Source organism: Gymnodraco acuticeps, unplaced genomic scaffold (genome assembly GCF_902827175.1).
Source record: "Gymnodraco acuticeps unplaced genomic scaffold, fGymAcu1.1, whole genome shotgun sequence".
NCBI lineage: Eukaryota > Metazoa > Chordata > Actinopteri > Perciformes > Bathydraconidae > Gymnodraco > Gymnodraco acuticeps.
The window spans coordinates 945,997-965,800 of NW_022992001.1; the positions used below are offsets into that span (position 1 = coordinate 945,997).

At 40.1% G+C, this 19,804-nt stretch overlaps 1 protein-coding gene across 3 annotated transcripts in view; it reads right to left on the reverse strand.

The window, feature by feature from the left end:
- phkb (phosphorylase kinase, beta) overlaps positions 1-19,804 on the reverse strand; it is a 144,442-nt gene that overhangs the window by 32,175 nt on the left and 92,463 nt on the right. For all 3 annotated transcript variants that reach the window (XM_034201272.1, XM_034201271.1, XM_034201273.1), the window contains 3 exons: positions 16,129-16,184; positions 15,053-15,146; positions 1,862-1,945 (listed from right to left, as the gene is read on the reverse strand). In XM_034201272.1, coding sequence (XP_034057163.1) covers positions 1,862-1,945; positions 15,053-15,146; positions 16,129-16,184 — 234 coding nt within the window. The remainder of the gene's footprint in view (positions 1-1,861; positions 1,946-15,052; positions 15,147-16,128; positions 16,185-19,804) is intronic.

The following is a 19,804-nucleotide window of genomic DNA, read 5'->3' on the forward strand; positions in this document are numbered from 1 at the left end:
ACTGCAAACAACATTAGCAAGAGACATTAGTGCACACGCACTTCCACGGACACATTATTCTAAATGCAACAAATCCAGAGAAAAAGCTAAATCCATTCAGTTTAACTGATGTGTAGATTAAGATAAAAACTTTTTCTTTCTTTAAGTTTTTGAGCTGTTGGCTATGGTGGCCGACACGTGCAAACCAGTTAACAACAGCCCAAAACACTTCCATTAGGTAAACAAGTGCTGCAGTTTCAGAAACGCTGCAAATATAAAACCACAAATGTGGCAAAGCACATGCAAATGAAAGAAAAATGTTCACCAACTTGATGAAACAAGCGCAGGGTTTACTAAAAGCGCTGCATACATGAAACACTTTAAAGGTCCCATGTCATGGCCATTTCTACTGATCATAATTCCATTGTTGAGGTCTACTAGAATAGATTTATATTGTGCAATTTTCCAAACTCACATTGGTTTCTCAAACAGCATCTCTGTATAGCATGTGTATTCACTCTCTGTAATAATAATAATAATAATAATGGGTTCCATTTATAAAGCACTTCATATTTGATTTCAAATCCCGAAGTGCTACAAGTAGTGAGCATGAACAGTATAAATAAACATTACACAATACGGTAGAATTAATAAAAAGCAAGAAAAAAAAAAAAAAATAATAAAAGGGTGATAATAAATAGGGAGGGGGGGGGCGCCTTGTTGGAGCTCCTGCCCGCCCCCCCCCCCTCCCTATGAGCCCAGTGTGCTCTGATTGGTCAGCTCGCCCACTCTGTTCTGATGAGTCCACCACCGTTACAGCGGAACATCAGTGATTATGTGTTACAATGGCGTTTGCAACCAGAAAATGACACCAGTAAGGAAAACAGATGAGAATGCTGCGTGGGGTCTGGGTGCCGTGTTGGGGGGACGTTGCGGGGCTCTCTGCTTTGAGGAGCGTACAGTGTGAGCTGGCTTACTGGTGTGGTTTCCTGGTTGCTGCGTGGGTTCGGCGAGACAGTGAGACAAAGCGAAACCCAGCCCGAAACCAGCCCGAGCACACACCCGCAGCCTGGCTGTGAGTCTGTGTGTGTGCTCACACACAGACTCGCCTCGCCGCGTCCTGCCGCCTCAGGCTGAGAAATCCGCGGAGCTGCAGCTGAGAAAAGATTGAGTGTGTGTGTGTGAGGAAGTAACGGCTCCGCGGACGTAACGTAACGGATCCGCGGATTGGTCCATTTGGGCATGGTTACGTCACCATACCCAGGAAGACAAAAATGGAAAATGAGAAATCTCCAACGAGGCGTTCTGGGGCAGCACAGACAGGTATTTTCTGTGTTAGAGTTTTACTCGCTACAGGGTGTAATTTGAGGGTTTTGACTCTGAAAAAAAAGTGATGCACACAGCTGGGACCAAAGTGCTTGTTGACATTTAACGTTTGGGATTATAAAATTGGCCTGTTGGCAGAGTAAGTCAGTTTCAGAATTGTACGTGTTTTGTCAGTATATTTAAAATAATCAGGTAAGTAACATTAGCTAGCTAGCTTACAGCAGATCTGCAATAATATGGGAAGGAATCATGCTATCAAATTGTTAAAATAGTCCAATAAAACTCACAATGTAATTCACTTTCCAATAACAGTGACAGTCAGCAATCCTCGACAGTCAGCAAGTTTTCAAACTGCAGTACTTTTCTCCTTATGTAAGTGTTTTGGGCCGATGTAATGCGTTTGCACCTGTCGGCCACCACAGTTGTGTTCTTCTCAAGAGCTCTGGGAAATGTTTACATGTGGGAGGCGTGTTAGTGGTCACCCATGCCCTTTGCTGCGCAGAGTGCAAATATGTTTGTGCACATGTTTATTTATGCATTTTGAACATCCATATACCTTGCAAGTCCCGATGCAGCCCACTGGCCTATCTGGACGCCCACTCAAGCCCAGCTTCTTATTGATGGCAAGGAAACGGTACGCCTGCAGAAAGACACACACACACACACACACACACACACACACACACACACACACACACACACACACACACACACACACACACACACACACACACACACACACACACACACACACACACACACACACACACACACACACACACACACACACACACACACACACACACACACACACACACACACACACACACACACACACACACACACACACACACACACACAATACACTTGTGAGCAAATATAACTACTAACAATTCAGAATTCAAAGACATTTGAAAATGCAGTATTCTGCTACTGTGAATTTACATGTATTAGCACTTAATACAAATGCTTTTTAACAATAAAACATTATAAAGCATTTTTTAAAGAATTATAATATTAGGTCAAGTACTATAATACTTCAAAATTATTGGTCACTCCTGGAAATTTTTCTCCAAAGATATTGGAAAGAAAAAGAAATAGAGACTATAATTATTTCAAAGAAAACATTTAAGTGAGTGACAAGCAATGATTTGTGATATAAAAGCTAATTGTAAAATGTTTTAATATGTGTGATGGTTGTTGTTATAAAGCTGCTGTTACTTATCATGCATTATATTCTGCTTATAGCTGTGTATTATTATGAGTACAAGCACTCGTAAATATGCACTATGCTTTTTAAATAATAACAAATAATAAAGCTTTTTTTTTTTTTTTAAAGGTTCAATTAGTATAATACTTTATAATTGCCGGTCACTTCAGCAGGAGGTTATTTGAAGAAAACAACGTCAGTGACTAAACTGAAATTAGGAAAAATGAAGATACTCATTAGTCATTCTAAAATGCCTAATGACCTATGGCTTTCATTTAAATCACTGAATAATGGTGCTTGTAAGTAAATCTTATTATAAGTATATTTATAAGGCATTACAGATATCGACATCACCTTCTAGTGTAACCAAAATATCAGCGCCCATATGGTAATGAAAGTCCCCCATGCAAATGATCCACTGAGACATTTCTGTTGTTGCCACCCATACGAGCTGAAATGACCACCATATGGCAGCACCACCCACTGATATTAGCTCTGTGTAAAGTTATGAGACGTGGCGATAATGAAAGGTCCCTGAGCTGCCATCAGCTGCGTGCTTAGTGGACTCGAGCACACCCATGGGTACTGGAGCAGATAACACTGAGATGCACAGGCCCATACAAAAAGACACTAAGAACAGACCTATCTGAGCCCTCGTTAGATAAATAAACGACTGCATGCTGTTTGATACTTTCTACGTTAGCCTCTGAGCATATGCTCTGGGCTAAAAATGCCAAATTCCTTAAATATTAGAAAATGGTAATTGACATTTTTACTAGGTCCAATCTGCCTAAGTTGCCTTTCTAGTTTTCATTCTAGTATGACATATATGCAGTTTACAAAAAATGGCAGTAGATTTATCATAAATACATTTTGAAACAATGGTGCTTCTCCCAAAAAAACATGGTAAGGCACAAATTGATTTTGTTGGCTTGTCTTTAATTTTGAAACTCCATGTGTTTGCTGAAAATGCCGCCAATAAATCTCCTGCTGGCTTGTTATGTTCCCAGCTGACTTCAAAACAAATATGCAAAGATGCAAAGATGTGTTCATAGAAGCATCATTCGTATATCTGCTCGTTGATTCAAATCTGCTGAAAAAGTAATGACCATGAAAACATGACTTCCTGGGCTTGTTATGTTGGGTTTCTTGAATCCCTACTATAAAAACATGTGCTTGGACAGGCAGTACAGTGGTTTGATTGAAATGCTTTAATGTTTGTATTTTCAAATGTGTTTCATTCCTACAAGAAAAGAAAAGGCTTCTGAGGAGGAGGACAAGAAACAAGTCCATTATGTTTAGCCTGAGAGTAGGTGATTTTGGGGGGGGGGGGTATTTATGTTGTTATGCTCCCGGGTTATTTGTTCCCCAGCTCCATATGTGCATAATATGACACATTAAGAAGACATTTAAAGTATTTGATGGTCTCAGCAATGTTTTCCCTGGATCACATGTTCAATGTATGTTTACAGGTCTATCTTTTGAAATCACCTGCCTACAGCTTCTAGCTTACTGTTACAAATGGAAACCCAGCCCTCTAAGTTCTGGGTCTTTTTCTTGATGTGTCTACACTGGATGAATTCATATTTAAAACTAAAATTGCATTTTAAACGTCTACCTCCCTTTGTTCTTTTGCTATTTGTTCATCAAAAGTAGCCTTTACCAATCACTTACCATAAGACCAGATGCTCAAAACATATCTGGACCTACTAAAAACATGCATTACATACATTCATATGTTTTGTTTCTCTCATGTTTCCTTTGTTTTATTTTACTACCTGTAAAGAAATACGTTTGTATTTTGATTTAAGAACATGCACTGTATGGAATAACCAAGTCAATGAATATAAAGTTTAAATAATAAATAATAAAACATTTTAGGAAGTCCATTTTAGTGTAATGGTCTTGAAACTTTATGTTGGAAACTGTTTGCATTGGACCGGACATAACGGGGGGTTACGTATTGTAACCCTAGTTATATAAGCACAGGCTCCGCCCTCTACTGGACTCTATGGGTACAGTGGGCGGAGCCCTGATGCATAAACGCCCTGTGGTCCAACAACATCGACCCATCACACTGCCCCTGACCGGATTTTGGTTAACAACCACTTCTTCTCCTCCTCTGTGGCCGTGGAGAAGTCAGGGCCACAGTTTACTGGTAGAGCACACTCCGACACGCTTACCTCCTGAAGAGTGTGCATGGAAAATAGTGAGGAGAGTCCTCCTGCCCTGCATGGGGCTTACCGTGCACCATGTTTCCCGGGTCCCAAAGGAGCATGGGAGAACGTAAGTGCACCATGTCCCCCACACTCACCTCATGTAGAGTGTGCATGGACGACAGTGGGGAAGGCTCCCCCCGCCTGCCCGTTTCGTGGACAGAGCTTTATCGGCCACACCATCCCAAAAGCACACAAACAGCTGTTCAGTGCGCCTAATGGAAGTCGTGCGCTCTACATAACATGCCAGCGCACGCACCGGGCAGAGGAGGTGCAGTTTAGCCTTCCTGTCCCCAATATGGGGTGGAAGAATAAAGCCGTTTAACTGTATAGCCGCCGACCTGAACAAACTCCTTAGGTTCTTTGGAACAAAGGAGGGGTTCGTTCTGAGTGTCGCCCCAACTCGGGAGCACCGACAGAGCGGCCAGCTCGGACACTCCCATGGCCGAAGTCAGGGCAAACATCAAAGCTGTTTTCAATGATAGTGCCTTCAGGGAGGAGATCTCCAGAGGCTCAAATGGTTCTGTGAACACTTTAATGAACAATCTGTCCTCACATCCCCTCCAGCTCTACAGCAGCAAGATGTACTGTAGTTTACTCAAGTCAGAAGTCATGTTTCAAGACTACTGGGAAATCCTCAGTCATGTCAATGTTCAGGTATTAAGCCACTTTACGAGCTGAGAAATGTTACATCAGCAGCAGATAGGAGAGTTTGATATTAATGCTCAACTCCAACAGGGTTTGGCTGAAGAAGATGGGCTCGCAGAAGCAGAGGTCAAGATTCACAATTAATTAGTGCACTGAAAATCTGCGGTGTCAGTCAAATTGGGAAAAGTGTAATACCCCTACAGGTTGAATTTATATGTTTCAGACTGATTCAGCTCTAACCCTAACCCAAGCTCTTATCAACCACATTGTTTTACTTTTGCACATTAGTGCCAAATTACCCAGAAATAAATAGCAAGACAGATAAATAGAAATCCATGGCTGTTTTTTTTTCTCCAATTATTACACAGTTGATTCATCAAAGGGCTCCCCAGTCATCGAAACAAAGCGGGGGAAAGGGTCATGGCCTTCTCCCTCAATCATCCTTGAAAAGCATTCAGAGATGGAACCAGGGAGAATATAAGAGCTCAAGCCTATCATTCTCCAGATAAAAGCTTCTTACTGCTGTGTCGCCTGCTGTCAAAAGCACTGAGTCAAAGATGCAAAGAGAAAGAAGATGGACATTGATTTCTCGGCTGTGCTTGCTAAGGGAGTGGTGGCGTGACAAACTCTACACAATTCACTGTTTATGTGTGAATTGAGGCGTTTGCATTGTGTGAAACACATTTCCTGATGTGTCTGGCTGAGTGTGAAATAGGAGTACTCGTTCCCTTTGTGACAGGCTATACATTTCTAAATTTAAATACCTCATAATCTGTGCCATCATAAAACAGCATCAGCACTCCCACACACTCATGTGGCACTGCAGGAAATGTGCCTATCAAGCCCACCATGCCGCATTCTGACGCCTCAAACCATGTGCAATGCTCGATGTCCGCCAATAGGTGGGGCTCTGCTACTCCAGTGTACTTCCTCAATGTTCTGAAAAGCCTGAACTGAACAAGGACACAAGGGTTTGGCCACTTACAAGAAAATTACACTGAAAGCAGAGAAAGTACTGTCTTTCTGTAACGAAAGGGAAATGTTAATAGAGGATTAAGTAACATTGCAAATCACTTCCCTAACTGGCGAGGATGAGACCCAGAGGAGAAAAGCCATGGGAGGTCGGGAGAACCTCTGCACCCCACACTTCCTGTGTGCAGAATACCAATGAAGAACGAGAGCACGAAGGCAGCCAATCAAAGCATCCTTTCTTTCCCTCACATTTCCACTGACCGGAGCACAAACAGAAAGCCTGACAGGTGGCAGAGATAATAAAAGCTGTTTTTGACGCTGCTGCACTGGTGACTACAGTGTGAGAATACATAACTGCTTGCTGAGAGACTCTACAAAACTTTCACAGGGACAACCTTCAGTTTGATAGGAGTTCAGACAGGAGCAGGTTACTTACGCATTTGTTATCGCCGCTGGGTCGGTGCCCCAAATGGTGTAAATGAAACTGCGCTGTTACAAAAATTGCAAAACAGAATTACTTTTACAGCACGTGCTGTCACCCAGAGGGACTTAGAGTGCAGCCACACTGCTCAAACCACACTGCTCAAAATTATACTGTACAAGCCGATTGAATCAGTGATTCTCGGTGAAGCAATCTAATCTAATCTAGAAGTCTAGAGCGACTTGAACATAGGGATGAATCCAAAGTCTAAGCATCAGGTGAAGCTTATGCCTTCAGTAGTTGCTATAAGTCAAATCAAAATGGGTGTCTTGCAAAGGTTCCAATCTTTTAGGTACAGGATTCAGTTTGACAACACATCCTTGCTTAACTCTGGTGGAAACTGAAAAGGCTGTAAATATGAGAGTTTCTGACCTGATTTGACTAACTTTTCCTGCAAGCAACATCTTAGCATCTGATAGACTTAACTTATTTTTTTTTGCAATAATGCCGAAAACCACAGTCCAATCAGAGTCCTGTGAAGAGCTAGTGGCAGCGTTAGGAGCAACAATTTTTCGTTCAAAACAACATTGGGGACTTCCAAAGAAGTTGGGGTGTAATGGATCAACAGAACAAGAGAATATGTCTCCATTAAAGGAAAAACAAAGACTGCACTGAAGGCTTTTGATGGAAATATATTTTCCCTCGCCTCCAAACTGGCTTCAGAAAGAGTTTGATTGACAAATTGTTAATCCAATCACCCTCTAGCAAGACAGGTGTTTGTACTGCCACCCATTTTCCCAATCTCTTAATATTGTCATTTTTGCCAACTGACAAAACTATTAAAGCAAGGTTGAACAATTCCGGGAATTTCCCTATCGTCTATTCAGACTTGCAGTCTTTGTCCAGAGTCTCTCTATAGGACCGTTTTTGGAAGGCTCCAGCAGTTGCTTGTAGCAGCATGATGTATGAGAGTCTTTAACAAACAAAATGTCATCCACAAAGATACCCACATTGGCCATCAGATATGAAACCGGGGGGAGAAACAGCTAACAGGAAGGCTATTTTGAAGTAAAGAAGTGATTTGCAAGGGGATAAGCTTTATGGTGTGTGCGTGGGAATAACACATTGCAAAATGTAATTGCCACTTTCCCCCTCATCAGGCAGCTGTTGTCAACACAATCAAACGGCTGCGAGGGACGAGGTGAGGTGGACAAGAGCAGCCCGCAGCACTTCGAGATGGTGGTGACTGCGAGATAAACAGATTCTGTCGAGGAAGAAACGTCTGTCTGGGCTCGGGATTTAATATTCAGCATGGCTCCCGCTCTGACTCACAATTGCATTTCCATCTGAGAGGCTGAGCACAGAAAGAGGCAGATGGGAGGCGAGGGAAAGGTAACAGGTATGACAGTTCAAAGGCAGACGATAGACCTGGAGGAGCAAGTTGTGAGCTGTAACGGACATAATGGGGGCGGGGCAGGATACAAGGCCCAGAGGGGGAGAACGGGGTGAGAGAAGCGGATATGACGGGTGTAGCAGTATAGAAGGACAGAAGGTAAAGCCTGGAGAAAAATAAAGAACAAAGCCCCGAGAGATGATACGATGCGAGAAATGGTTTGTTTATAGAGGGTGGCGAGGAGAATAGACGCGTCATAACAGACATGACAGATGAGGGACAGAGGCTAGGCAGGAGACCAGGGTTTGAGTGATGGATATGACAGTGGAGGTACAGAACATGGGGAGATAGTAGAGTTCAAACAACAGCAGATGAGAGACAGTATCTAGAGGAGAAAGCAGGGTGTGAGTTAGAGATGTGATGGAAGTGAAAGGAGGTAGTGCCAGGGTGTCACATAAGACAGTACAAATGGTGTTATCCTCTCAGGATGAAAGACACAGAGTGGGCAGGGTGGAAATAGCAGCTACAGCTGAACTTGTTCTTCATAAAATGTTCAAAAGGGAGTACGTTCCTGACACTTTTGTTTAAAATCAAGACACCAACCAGATGTAATGTCCAGGATTCTGTCCCTGCCAGAGCAATAATGTATCAATTAAGATATGTCCTTAACGCTTCTATAGTTTTCCCAACCCAGTTTAGATTTGACCACGCCCACTTCTGCATTACGAAAGCTTTGTGCAGCGTTAGAGTGTCACCCTTGGCTTTTCCATCTCATGAAACATGAATTTGAAAGCTATAGTCTCTTCATAGTGCATATTTTTTCAAAGTAAAATAACGCTTTTTATTATGACTGACCGGGCCGCAGAGAGGCAGTCATAATAAAGCAGCCCATATAGTTGATCCCAAGTTGGAGTAGACGTGATGTACTGTAACTTGAGCGGTGGTTAGAAAGGAATGGTGACGTTTTTATACCTCCATGAAGCACGGACAACGTCAATGCTTATGTGGTCGTGGTCAATTATAAACTGGGATTTGGAAAAACGATGCGTCGTTATCGCTAAAAGTTGCAGATTGATTGCGGGTGCTAGTGGAGCCTCGTAGATGGGGGTGCTACAGCCCCCTCAGCATCCACCCCTTCCCGCGTCCATTCGCGATGTCTCGCTGTCTCGCAGACCCCACGCAGCAAGCAGGAACATAACCCAGCTCACACTGAAAATTGCACAATATAAATATATTCTAGTATACCTCAACAATGGAATTATGATCAGTAGAAATGGCCATGACCTGGGACCTTTATATTAAGCAATACCATGGCCATGTACTTGATGAATTTGTGAACTGATGTGATCATTGGACTCCAAAGTAATTTGGCTTCGACTAAGACATGATTATTGAAGCAGGCGTCATCCCAAAGCCCCTGCACCATGTAAGCCAGGGGAAGCAGTTCAGCAAAGGTTAGTGTTTGGGCAATGTCCAAGAGGGGAAGCTACAAAATAAAATCAAACTGGAAAAAATGTATGTGACTGATGATTACTGTTGCTACTCCCTGCTTCCTTCAGCAACTGTATAACGTGGGGGACCCTCAACATCTTTGAATGTTGCCCTTTGTTCCATCTACAATTGCTTTTTTGAACAAACTATGACGCAAGATGTCATGTCATTGCATCTTCTTTTAGAATGATTCATGATGACATTATAGGAGATATGGATCCTATGCTGGGTTGTGTATGATGCATTGTGTGTTGTGACTGATATATTGTATGTCTGTCTAACATACCCATCTCTAAAGCAAATTGCCACTGGGCATATTAAAGACTTTTAAACTTGGATTTTAGATCTCATTTAAATATTTAGACCCTCAAATGACTGACAAGGTAAAACCATCTATTTCCTTCACTGAATTTATATTTCAAATATTAATTAAGTATTTTAAATCCTATCCCTTTTGTTCTGTTTGTTAAACATAATATAGACATTACATTTGAATGATGATCCTTCATATGTAAAGTAAGTATCACAATGATGAGACCTGTCAGGCTCATTTAGAAACCATCCTGTATTTTTCAAAGATCTGAAAGCAGCTGTTTCTTTGCTCTTCACAGTTTTGAATATTACTGGTATTTCCAACAGCAGTATACATCTCTTTTATATCCTCTTCAGAAGCCTCTAAATCGCAGCATCTCCTCTGCTTGAGTTCACCTCCAAGTAAAAGAGAAAAAGTAGTTACAGAATTGATGGAAGTGATTCCAATCAAAACCATTCTGAAGTCTCTAATCTATCACAGGGCTGTCTAACGTACCTTTTCGAGAACACATTTGGAAGCCGCTCAGCTCTATGCGTCTACAATTTGTCGGAGTGTCCCATTGACGGCTCTACAATTATGCTGATCAATCAACATGAAGAATCACCGTTGGACTGTTTAATCCTTTCAACCGCAGCCTTGTTGTGATTGACAGGCCAATCGACTAGAAAATCTTCAGAGCAGGAAATCTTGGACTGACAAGCAGATGGACTCACAAAGCAGAGTCGTGCTTTGATATTGACAACTAACTGCTGAAATGTAATCTGTCTGACTGTAACATTGATTTGTGTAGTTGTGCAGGTGGAGCGGCATCAATAGTTTCTGGCACTCAAATTTCCATCCGATGGTTTGCAGTTAGCAGGAATGACTAGAATTTTTTTTACGTTTAAGACAGCACTGAAGCTAATTGTGCACTGCAACATTTCCGCAATCAGTGATGTTTCAATTGCCGTCTGCCTCAAACATGGAATCATATCTTAGCAACCGTATCTAGGCACAGCAGGTCTTTCAGGCTCTGGATTTCTTCACATGCTGGAGTGGTGTGCGCATCGGGTTGTATAAAGTGCTGTACTGTTTAAAAAGAGGATTGAGCGTTTTCATATTGTCAAAACCAGAACCACAAGAGCGAAAATGTGAGGAATTGGTTAACGGTTTACAAATACCTTGATATGGGCAACTTATGTAACATTGTCTGGAATGTTTGGTCCCATGTGCTATTTACTAAAATATCTGAGTTTAGGGTAATGTGAGAGGGCCTGTCCTGATCTCTATTTACTTGAGGTAAACTCATCACACTGTCCCCATGTTTATGAAGCAAACTGTTAGAACAACCTATCAATAAGGCATAAAGCTAACCTTCGTGTTAATGGTCAAAGTTACTTATCATATGTCTATATAGCTTAGCATCAATAGTATAGTATTATAATGTAATTTCACGAAGAAATAACCGTCTATAATACATTTTCTCTTATATTGAACTGAAGCACTGTAGGCAAACAACCCTGAAAAACAAGGCTGTGGTTCCTGGATCTTAAAAACTAGTAACAGTTAAGCTAATACAGGGCTGCCAACATTTGAGTCCAGCTTGGAGTGAGATTTCTTTTTTGGTGAACCGAAAAAAGAAACGTTCATGTGTACAGTGTTACAAATGTATTGAACATGTACAAACTAGGGTTTCCCATTAATTCACTAACCAGATGCTAACAACAACAATAATGCAAATAGTGAGTTTGGTAGAAATATACTGTATAATGTTAAAGTTATTTAAGATGATGCCATAGTTATTGAAGATGTTACATTATAAATATTCCCCAAAATTATTCAAAAGCATATTCTTCCAAACTCTCTGCTGTAGTATGACCACCAGGAGACTATTGATGTGTGTAGTGAGTTTGGTATTAATAAGCTGTATAATAGTGATTGAATATTATTGTATTCTCTTTTTTCGGAGTTGCACTTTGTAGACGGTCCCTGAGCACTCGTTTCTTCTCCGACTGCAAATAGAGGCCAATGTAACGTGTCCAGCTCGGAGGACGGCGCGTATTCACTTTTCTTGATCAAAATGTGATTGTAGTTCGTTGTCAACCTTACCACGGTACTTAGGAGACGTCATTTGTGTCTGAATAACGTTTTGTTCATGAGTTATTGATCCGCGGAATCAGAATCTCCCAATATCGTTCCAACTTTACTGAACTAAGCCAGAAGACCGTCTCATTTTGTAGACCGCTCGGTTTGCTGTTCCTTCACTTTATATACATTTATTTTGGACGAAAGCTTAGCGTGAGGAAAGGCAAGTGTGGCGTGAGTGCGTGAGATATGGGTTAATTGCGTGACTCTCATGCTCAATGAGTGAGTGTTGGCAGCCCTGGCTAATAGCATGCACCAATGTAGCATAGCTTCAGTCTAAACTACATGAATGTAGCCAATGGAGGAATATTTCAACCCAGTCTCATGGCATTTCGTGTTCACCAACACGATTTTTAATCTATTGATTCGTGTTCACCAACACGATTTCCCCCTTTTTTTCGTGTTGCACAGCACGATTTTAAAAGCAATGTATTTCTACTGGTAATGACGCTCATGGAAGCACGGCATTCGTTTGTGTCGGCTGCCCTTAAAGGCAATGTGAGCGTCCATTCTCATTGGATAGCGGATAATTGTACACCCGGAAGTAAGTATTCCCCTTACTGTCGATTGATTGTACAGTGATATCTGCACTACTCATCGACTAAAAAACACCAGATTATCCTTGTTAATTACACAACATTGATTGGTTTAAATTGTGTGCAATGCTTTTGTATTTTTCCCCTTCGATTCGGAGAAACAAATATTTTTTCGGAGTAAAGGATGGCAGAAGACACTACACTACCCAGAATCCCCAGCTATCGTTTGGACTACACCATGTGCTCTGTTTGACAAACCCCGTTTTTTTTCACCATTCATTCCAATGGCTGGCGTCTATGTCACGTGATCTTCAAATTTCTCCCTGCAGAAAAAAAAAACATGGCCGAACTTCGTTTTATTGTCGGTGGAAAATGCCTAGGCTATTTACAGTTAGTTTGGCCATTAAAATGCGTTTTGATGTCATTTGATGCGAGAAATATGAGTTGTTATTTCAGATTATGTGTGCAGTGGATGTACATGATCTTTAGTTTGCTAGTTATTACGAAGATTACTTCAGGAAGTTTTCATTGTTACCAAGGTGGTTGCTAGGGACGCTGCTATCGATATTATTTCTGTTATGTTGTGTAACTGTTTAATGGTGTTATCTTTATTGCTACCCCCTTCCCTGTCAATGTATAGTGTTGGTCCACAGCGCAAACATATTAGTTTAACAAAATCCGCATCTAAAGATACGTTATTTTCCCATGTGCAATTCCAGTCTCACATCGTCATTAACAAATACCGGAAACAGACCGAAAACATTAAAAAAAAATATATAATACTTTATTCTGAGTGTGCTTGCTTTTCTCTTTGGAAGTCATCACATAACGGCATTGTAATACACGGTTCGGCTGCATTAAATATTACATATCTGCCGTAGTTCTGTATTTATAGAGCCCTGATGAGAAGACTTCTAGACAAACATGAGGAACTGAAAACGTGACGTGGATCATAAATATATCAGCCATTAAACAACATCTTACATTTATTTTCACACAATACGTCTCCTTGCAGTATCAACACTAATTCGGCTGACTTTTATATTTGATCCAATAAGTAGATAGGCTGTATTTACACCATAAAGGTGCACAGCTGATATAAAGGGACACCTAGTGGTTAAAGCATGTTATTGAATTTCATTATTTTTATTATTAGATATTAATAGGATCCCTATAAAGTATATTCATTACTCGTTATTCTCTACTAATAGTTAATTAAAGACTGTATATAATGACTATTTTGCACATCCCTTTCAAGATTTCAAGATTTTCTAAGGTTTATTGACATATCATATAGGCCTACACAACTATGGTGTAGTTATGCATTGAATGAAAAACTTGGGTCGCAGGTTCCTCAATAGTGCATTACAAGACATCTATCAATATTTGTGCATACCTCCAGCAATGTTAACTATGTTGAAGCACTTATTTTAACTGATATTATACATAATGTATTATACTCTTATAAGATGTATGTAGATATTTAATCACCGGGGGTGACGCGGTGGACCCGTTCAAATCCAGTTTTGGACAGTCTGCCGTGGTTCCATCCCATTTCAAGTGCTGTTCGAGGCTCGGTAACCCTAGGAGCACACTCTCCAATCACATAGCTTGAGGACTATCACGGGGTTTGTCAAACAGAGCACATGGTGTAGTCCTAAACGATAGCTGGGGATTCTGGGTAGTGTAGTGTCTTCTGCTATCCTTTACTCCGAAAAAATATTTGTTTCTCCGAATCGAAGGGGAAAAATACAAAAGCATTGCACACAATTTAAACCAATCAATGTTGTGTAATTAACAAGGATAATCTGGTGTTTTTTAGTCGGTGAGTAGTGCAGATATCACTGTAAAATCAATCGACAGTAAGGGGAATACTTACTTCCGGGTGTACAATTCTCCGTTATCCAATGAGAATGGACGCTCACATTGCCTTTAAGGGCAGCCGACACAAACGAATGCCGTGCTTCCATGAGCGTCATTACCAGTAGAAATACATTGCTTTTAAAATCGTGCTGTGCAACACGAAAAAAAGGGGAAAATCGTGTTGGTGAACACGAATCAATAGATTAAAAATCGTGTTGGTGAACACGAAATGCCATGAGACTGGGTTGAATATTTGTGATCCCATTTGGGGAAAAAGTCAGTAGGAGATGGATTTATCACTGGATGTTAATGTTAGCTAGGTAGCTAGCTTGTAAACATGCTTGCTCAGCCACACATTCTTCAGCAGATAGATCAACTGTTGTCAGCTGGAAACAAGAAACCTACATGTGTCTGAAATCAAGGAACCATTGTGAAAAATGACGATGACCTGGTTGATTGTAAATTGCACATGTTCCGTTCAAAAACAGAAAGCAAGGTGTAGCAACAAAATCTAAGGAGGATGGGGTTTGTAAAGTTGGTGACTGATCAATGTGTGTTACCTTGACCAATTCCTTCTGAGGCCAGATCTGGATGGGCTCCACCTGCTGGGGCGTCTGAGTCTGGATGCCGTAGGTGTTCAGAAACACCTGAAGTCTTCACATGAAGACACACAATTACAATATCACCTTTATAATCCAATACAATATACAACATTCTTTGTTTTATTATCTTATCTACTGACAACAATTCTCGCAAAAATGTCAATACAAAATATAGTCATTCAAATAATTTATTTTCAGAAAATGTAAACTAGTCAAAATAAAAACAAGGAGTTGATTCAGAGCTTGAAAAACCTCAGAAGAGTTTAGAAATTAATATCTGGCTGATTTACAATCACAGCTTTTTATGTGTTGGCATTCTCTCCACCAGTCTGTCAAGTTGCTGTTGGGGGACTTTATGACCCCCCAGGCGCAAACCTTCAAGCAGCACAGATTTGTTTGATGGCTTGTGACCATCCATTTTTATCTTCATGATTAGTGAGGTTTTCATTTGGGTGCAGATGCAGAGCTGTACATGTAGTTGTTGTCATATTTACATCACATGATCCCTGGAGGATAAACATGCCTTTTGTACCATTCTGGCTGTTGCCCTTTAAATCTGTATGTTTAGATTCACCTTCTGTAAATACGCATATGATTCTGTAATTGCCTTGAAGCTACAGGACACGTGTGTCAATAGAAGGTTAAAACATCTATTGGTTTTAGATTCTTGTAAATATTAAACTCATGTAAACCAGGTCCGTTGTAAATCGTTATCTATTGTAAGGCTATAGCTGTTGGAGCTGATGATGAACGAGTCTGTTGGGCCTTTACAGCAGCAGTATTTGAAGCTACAGGTTAACGCGATTCATGGAGTCAATTGACCTAGTTTAACACACACACACACACTCACACGTGTATCCAGGTGTACACACACACACATGCATATTCAGACAGAAATTATGCGCACAATGAGAAGAGTGACAGACGATGGCAAAGGTCAGGGAAAGCTCAAGCTATAAGAGCTTGCCACAATTACAGCACTTAAGACCTGGCCTGCAACACATAAAATACACATATACACACACACACATTACCTCTGGCTTTCTGCGATCAGGGCCACTTGAATCACAACATCGTTCTCTATGGGACCCTGTGAAAGAGACAGAGAACAGAGAGGTTAACATGTGGACTGCATATGATGCATCAGTGAATGCATTTAAATAAATGTCTGTTAGGTCTATTCATTGCGAAATGAGGAAACACAATGGTTATAAAGCCAAGGGCCTACTGATGAAAGAATGAAATATTTGCAGTATTGTAAATAAAAAGTGTCTATGGCGACATTTGAGGAATACAATGCTGTACTAATGCAACTGCTGGGGCTTCACATTAAAAGCATTTGACTGATAAGATTAAATGTAGTTTATTCATCCCACATTTGGAAGTTTTGTTGCGGCAGCAGCATGTTAACAGGCGAGTTAATGATATAACAACATTTTAAAAAGAAATACAAAAATAATAAATTAAAAGATAAACATAAACAGTAAATATATACATATCAACAGTAGAACATATATATCAATAGAGAATCTAAAATAATACACATTATAAAACATACATAATACATTTGGATACTATTTCATTAGATGAAACACAAGTTTATTTTTATTCTGAAGGAGGTATTGCAATGTGTTTGTCAGTGAGTTTGACATTGACCAATATCGTTCATCAAAAATGAGGTCATTTTGGGCGTTTTCTGCCAGTTCTAAATATAGCTGTTAGATGCAGAACTGTAGTTGACAGGCTGCACAACTCCAACTTCTCAAACAGGTAACCATACACCTTCACTTTCACAGACTTATGACTACAGTATATGGAAGAAAAAAAACACGTCTGTGGTTCCCGGGATAAATGGGTGTCTATCTATCAATTGTTCAATGGTTTGATCCTTAGTCCCTGCAGTCAACATGTCAAAGTGTCCTTGGGAAATACATTTAACCTTTAATTGGCATGTTCTCATTATCATCAGTAAATAATGTTTTGTAAAAACAACCAGCACTGAGATCTTAAAGACTGCTACTTCAACTGTTATTGTGGTTCTATATTTCTCTATATCCTTGTTTTCTTGTCCATCAAACATCCATGCTAATAAAGGGAACCGGAAAATGAGAATTGATGTGTGTATATATGTGTGGGAGAGACCAGAGGAAGAGACAGTGTTTGAAATCAAAATTCAACTCACTCCTGTATAAAATGACAGTAGCCCGTGTTATTGCTGCCTCCTCTCTCACGCAATTTAAATGAAATAAAACTGTGAATAACCAACTAAGGTTGATGAGAGACGCAGGAGCGCTCCTAGAGAAGGAGCTAGATATTAAAAGGTGAGGGAGATGTAAAGAGCAGAGAGGGATAGAAACATCAGATATTTTTGTTCGTTTTTTCGCCCACACAGGGAGATGGTTTGAAATAACATGAAATAGAGACAATGAATACACAAATAAAGAGGTGAGAATCATGGCATTTATGATTAATTCTGTTCCATAAGTATAACAATGAAAAACTGTTTGATAAATATTTACACAATGAGGACATTTTGCCTTTCTTACTTTGATATCATTTTGCTTAACGCCCCTTGAAAAGAGTCACTATGACTTATGATCAGTAATATCTGAATGGGTCACTGGGTTTTAGCATTCGTTTTGGCATGCTACAGTAATATTATAACCATTGGTGGCTGCACAATAAGTCCTCTTCAGATTACCACAGTGTCGTTCTGGTTGAGGTTCTGTTTTGTTTGCCTTGATCTCATGTTACAACCATTTAGTTAACTGTGATAATGATGAGATGTAAGTTAAACAAAACTACTGCTGCCCCGGAGTCTAGCTGAAATTGCTTCGAATATTTATATATACATATTTATATATATATAGGAGTATACATATGTTATGTTACAGACTGTGAACTCAGAGACTGTGAGAAAAAGTTTTCAATTTAAATAAATAAACCTAATTCTCATTCTGTTCATGTCTTTTCATACATCCAAGGGTCAGAGTCAAAGAAAGCTACGTTGAATAGATTTTTCCATATTGTTTTTGTAACGTTTTACAGTTGGGCCACCAAAAATGTAGTTTACAAAAATGCTTGATGAATTGTGCTAAATGTGTGCCTTCGATGGACCTCGGGCTAAATGCTAAAATGTACCTGATTCTAATCTTTACCAAGATCTCTCTCGCATAAGCAATATAAGTCCTTTATGGTCAAATACAGATTAATAAAACAATATGTGTCTTTGTGATGATTGGGATTAATGTAAACACCAGGATATCCAAATAATATTTGTGGTGGGATAACTCAGAAGAAATTGATCTTGTTTCGGATATAATAACAGAACCTTTTATTTGCGTAATATTTGTGCTTTGAATGATAATATTCATTACAAAAACAACATTTGGGAGAATGTTTTCCCAATAGTCCAAATGAGCCAGTTAATCAGCTGTCTTCGCATTGTATCAATTTCCATCTCCAACACATCTAATATTTGTATTAACTAAGAAACCTACTCAAAGCTTTTCCATCTCAAAATATAAATAAATAAATAAATAAAAGACAGAATTAAGCAATCCTATTATTTCATAACTGTGGCCTCAGAGGTAGTCCTTTAAGGCAACACTTTATAGCACAACAACAACAACAACATAAAGTCTCTATTGGCCAACATGGAGTAACACATCACTCATGTTGCCTGTAGTGCGAATGCAGTATGTGAACCAACATGAAAGCAAGAAAACACAGAGAAGAAAGGAAGAAAAGAGGAAACAAGCAGTCGTTTCAAAGGTGCTCTCTGCAGTATCTCAGACCTTTTGGGCTTGTCTTGTAGTGGAACACAATATGAAGAATAAATCACATGCAAATATATTGAAAGAAAAACGAAATGTGTCTTTCAAAAGTCTGTTTTGTGTTTAGGAATAGACGTGATATTTGTACCCAATCACTATTACCTTTAGCAAAGAAAGACACGTATTTACATACATTTCAATGAATGTCTTTTTACTATCCCTTTTATTCAGGACAGATGTATTTGTGTTAACCAGTCTGCATTTCTGTCTTTCTATTGTGCTCCTTCCTATCCAAGAGTTGTGTGTATCGTTATATTTATGCGCATTTAAATGTCTCTCTGTGGGTGTCCTTTGTTGCCTTTCATCTTCTTGTTCTTTATTTGTAGAAGTACCATTCATATGTGTAATGTGTGTGTGTATTTGTTTGTGTAAGTGAATTGTATGCAGAGACGATCATCTTCAATGCGCTGAGTGACGGTATATTCAGGGAAATGTAGGAAGCAGGCTTGTGACGCACAGGAGCAGCAGCCTTTCATCTTGTTCACATTGTGGACACACACACACACACACACACACACACACACACACACACACACACACACACACACACACACACACACACACACACACACACACACACACACACACACACACACACACACACACACACACACACACACACACACACACACACACACACACACACACACACAACCTTCTAGTGTAAAAGCTCTGATACCGGCATGCACAGATTGATAGTCAGTGACAGAAAACTAGAGCTAGGAATAACAACACACAAATCAGCATGAACACACACACACTCTGGGAGCCATTTTGTTTGGTCGATAAGAGCTAGTTTTAGCCAACAACCTCGTTATCATCAATCAGAGAGCGGATGGGAGGCTGAGTAGAAAAAAGCAGCTCAACACAAATC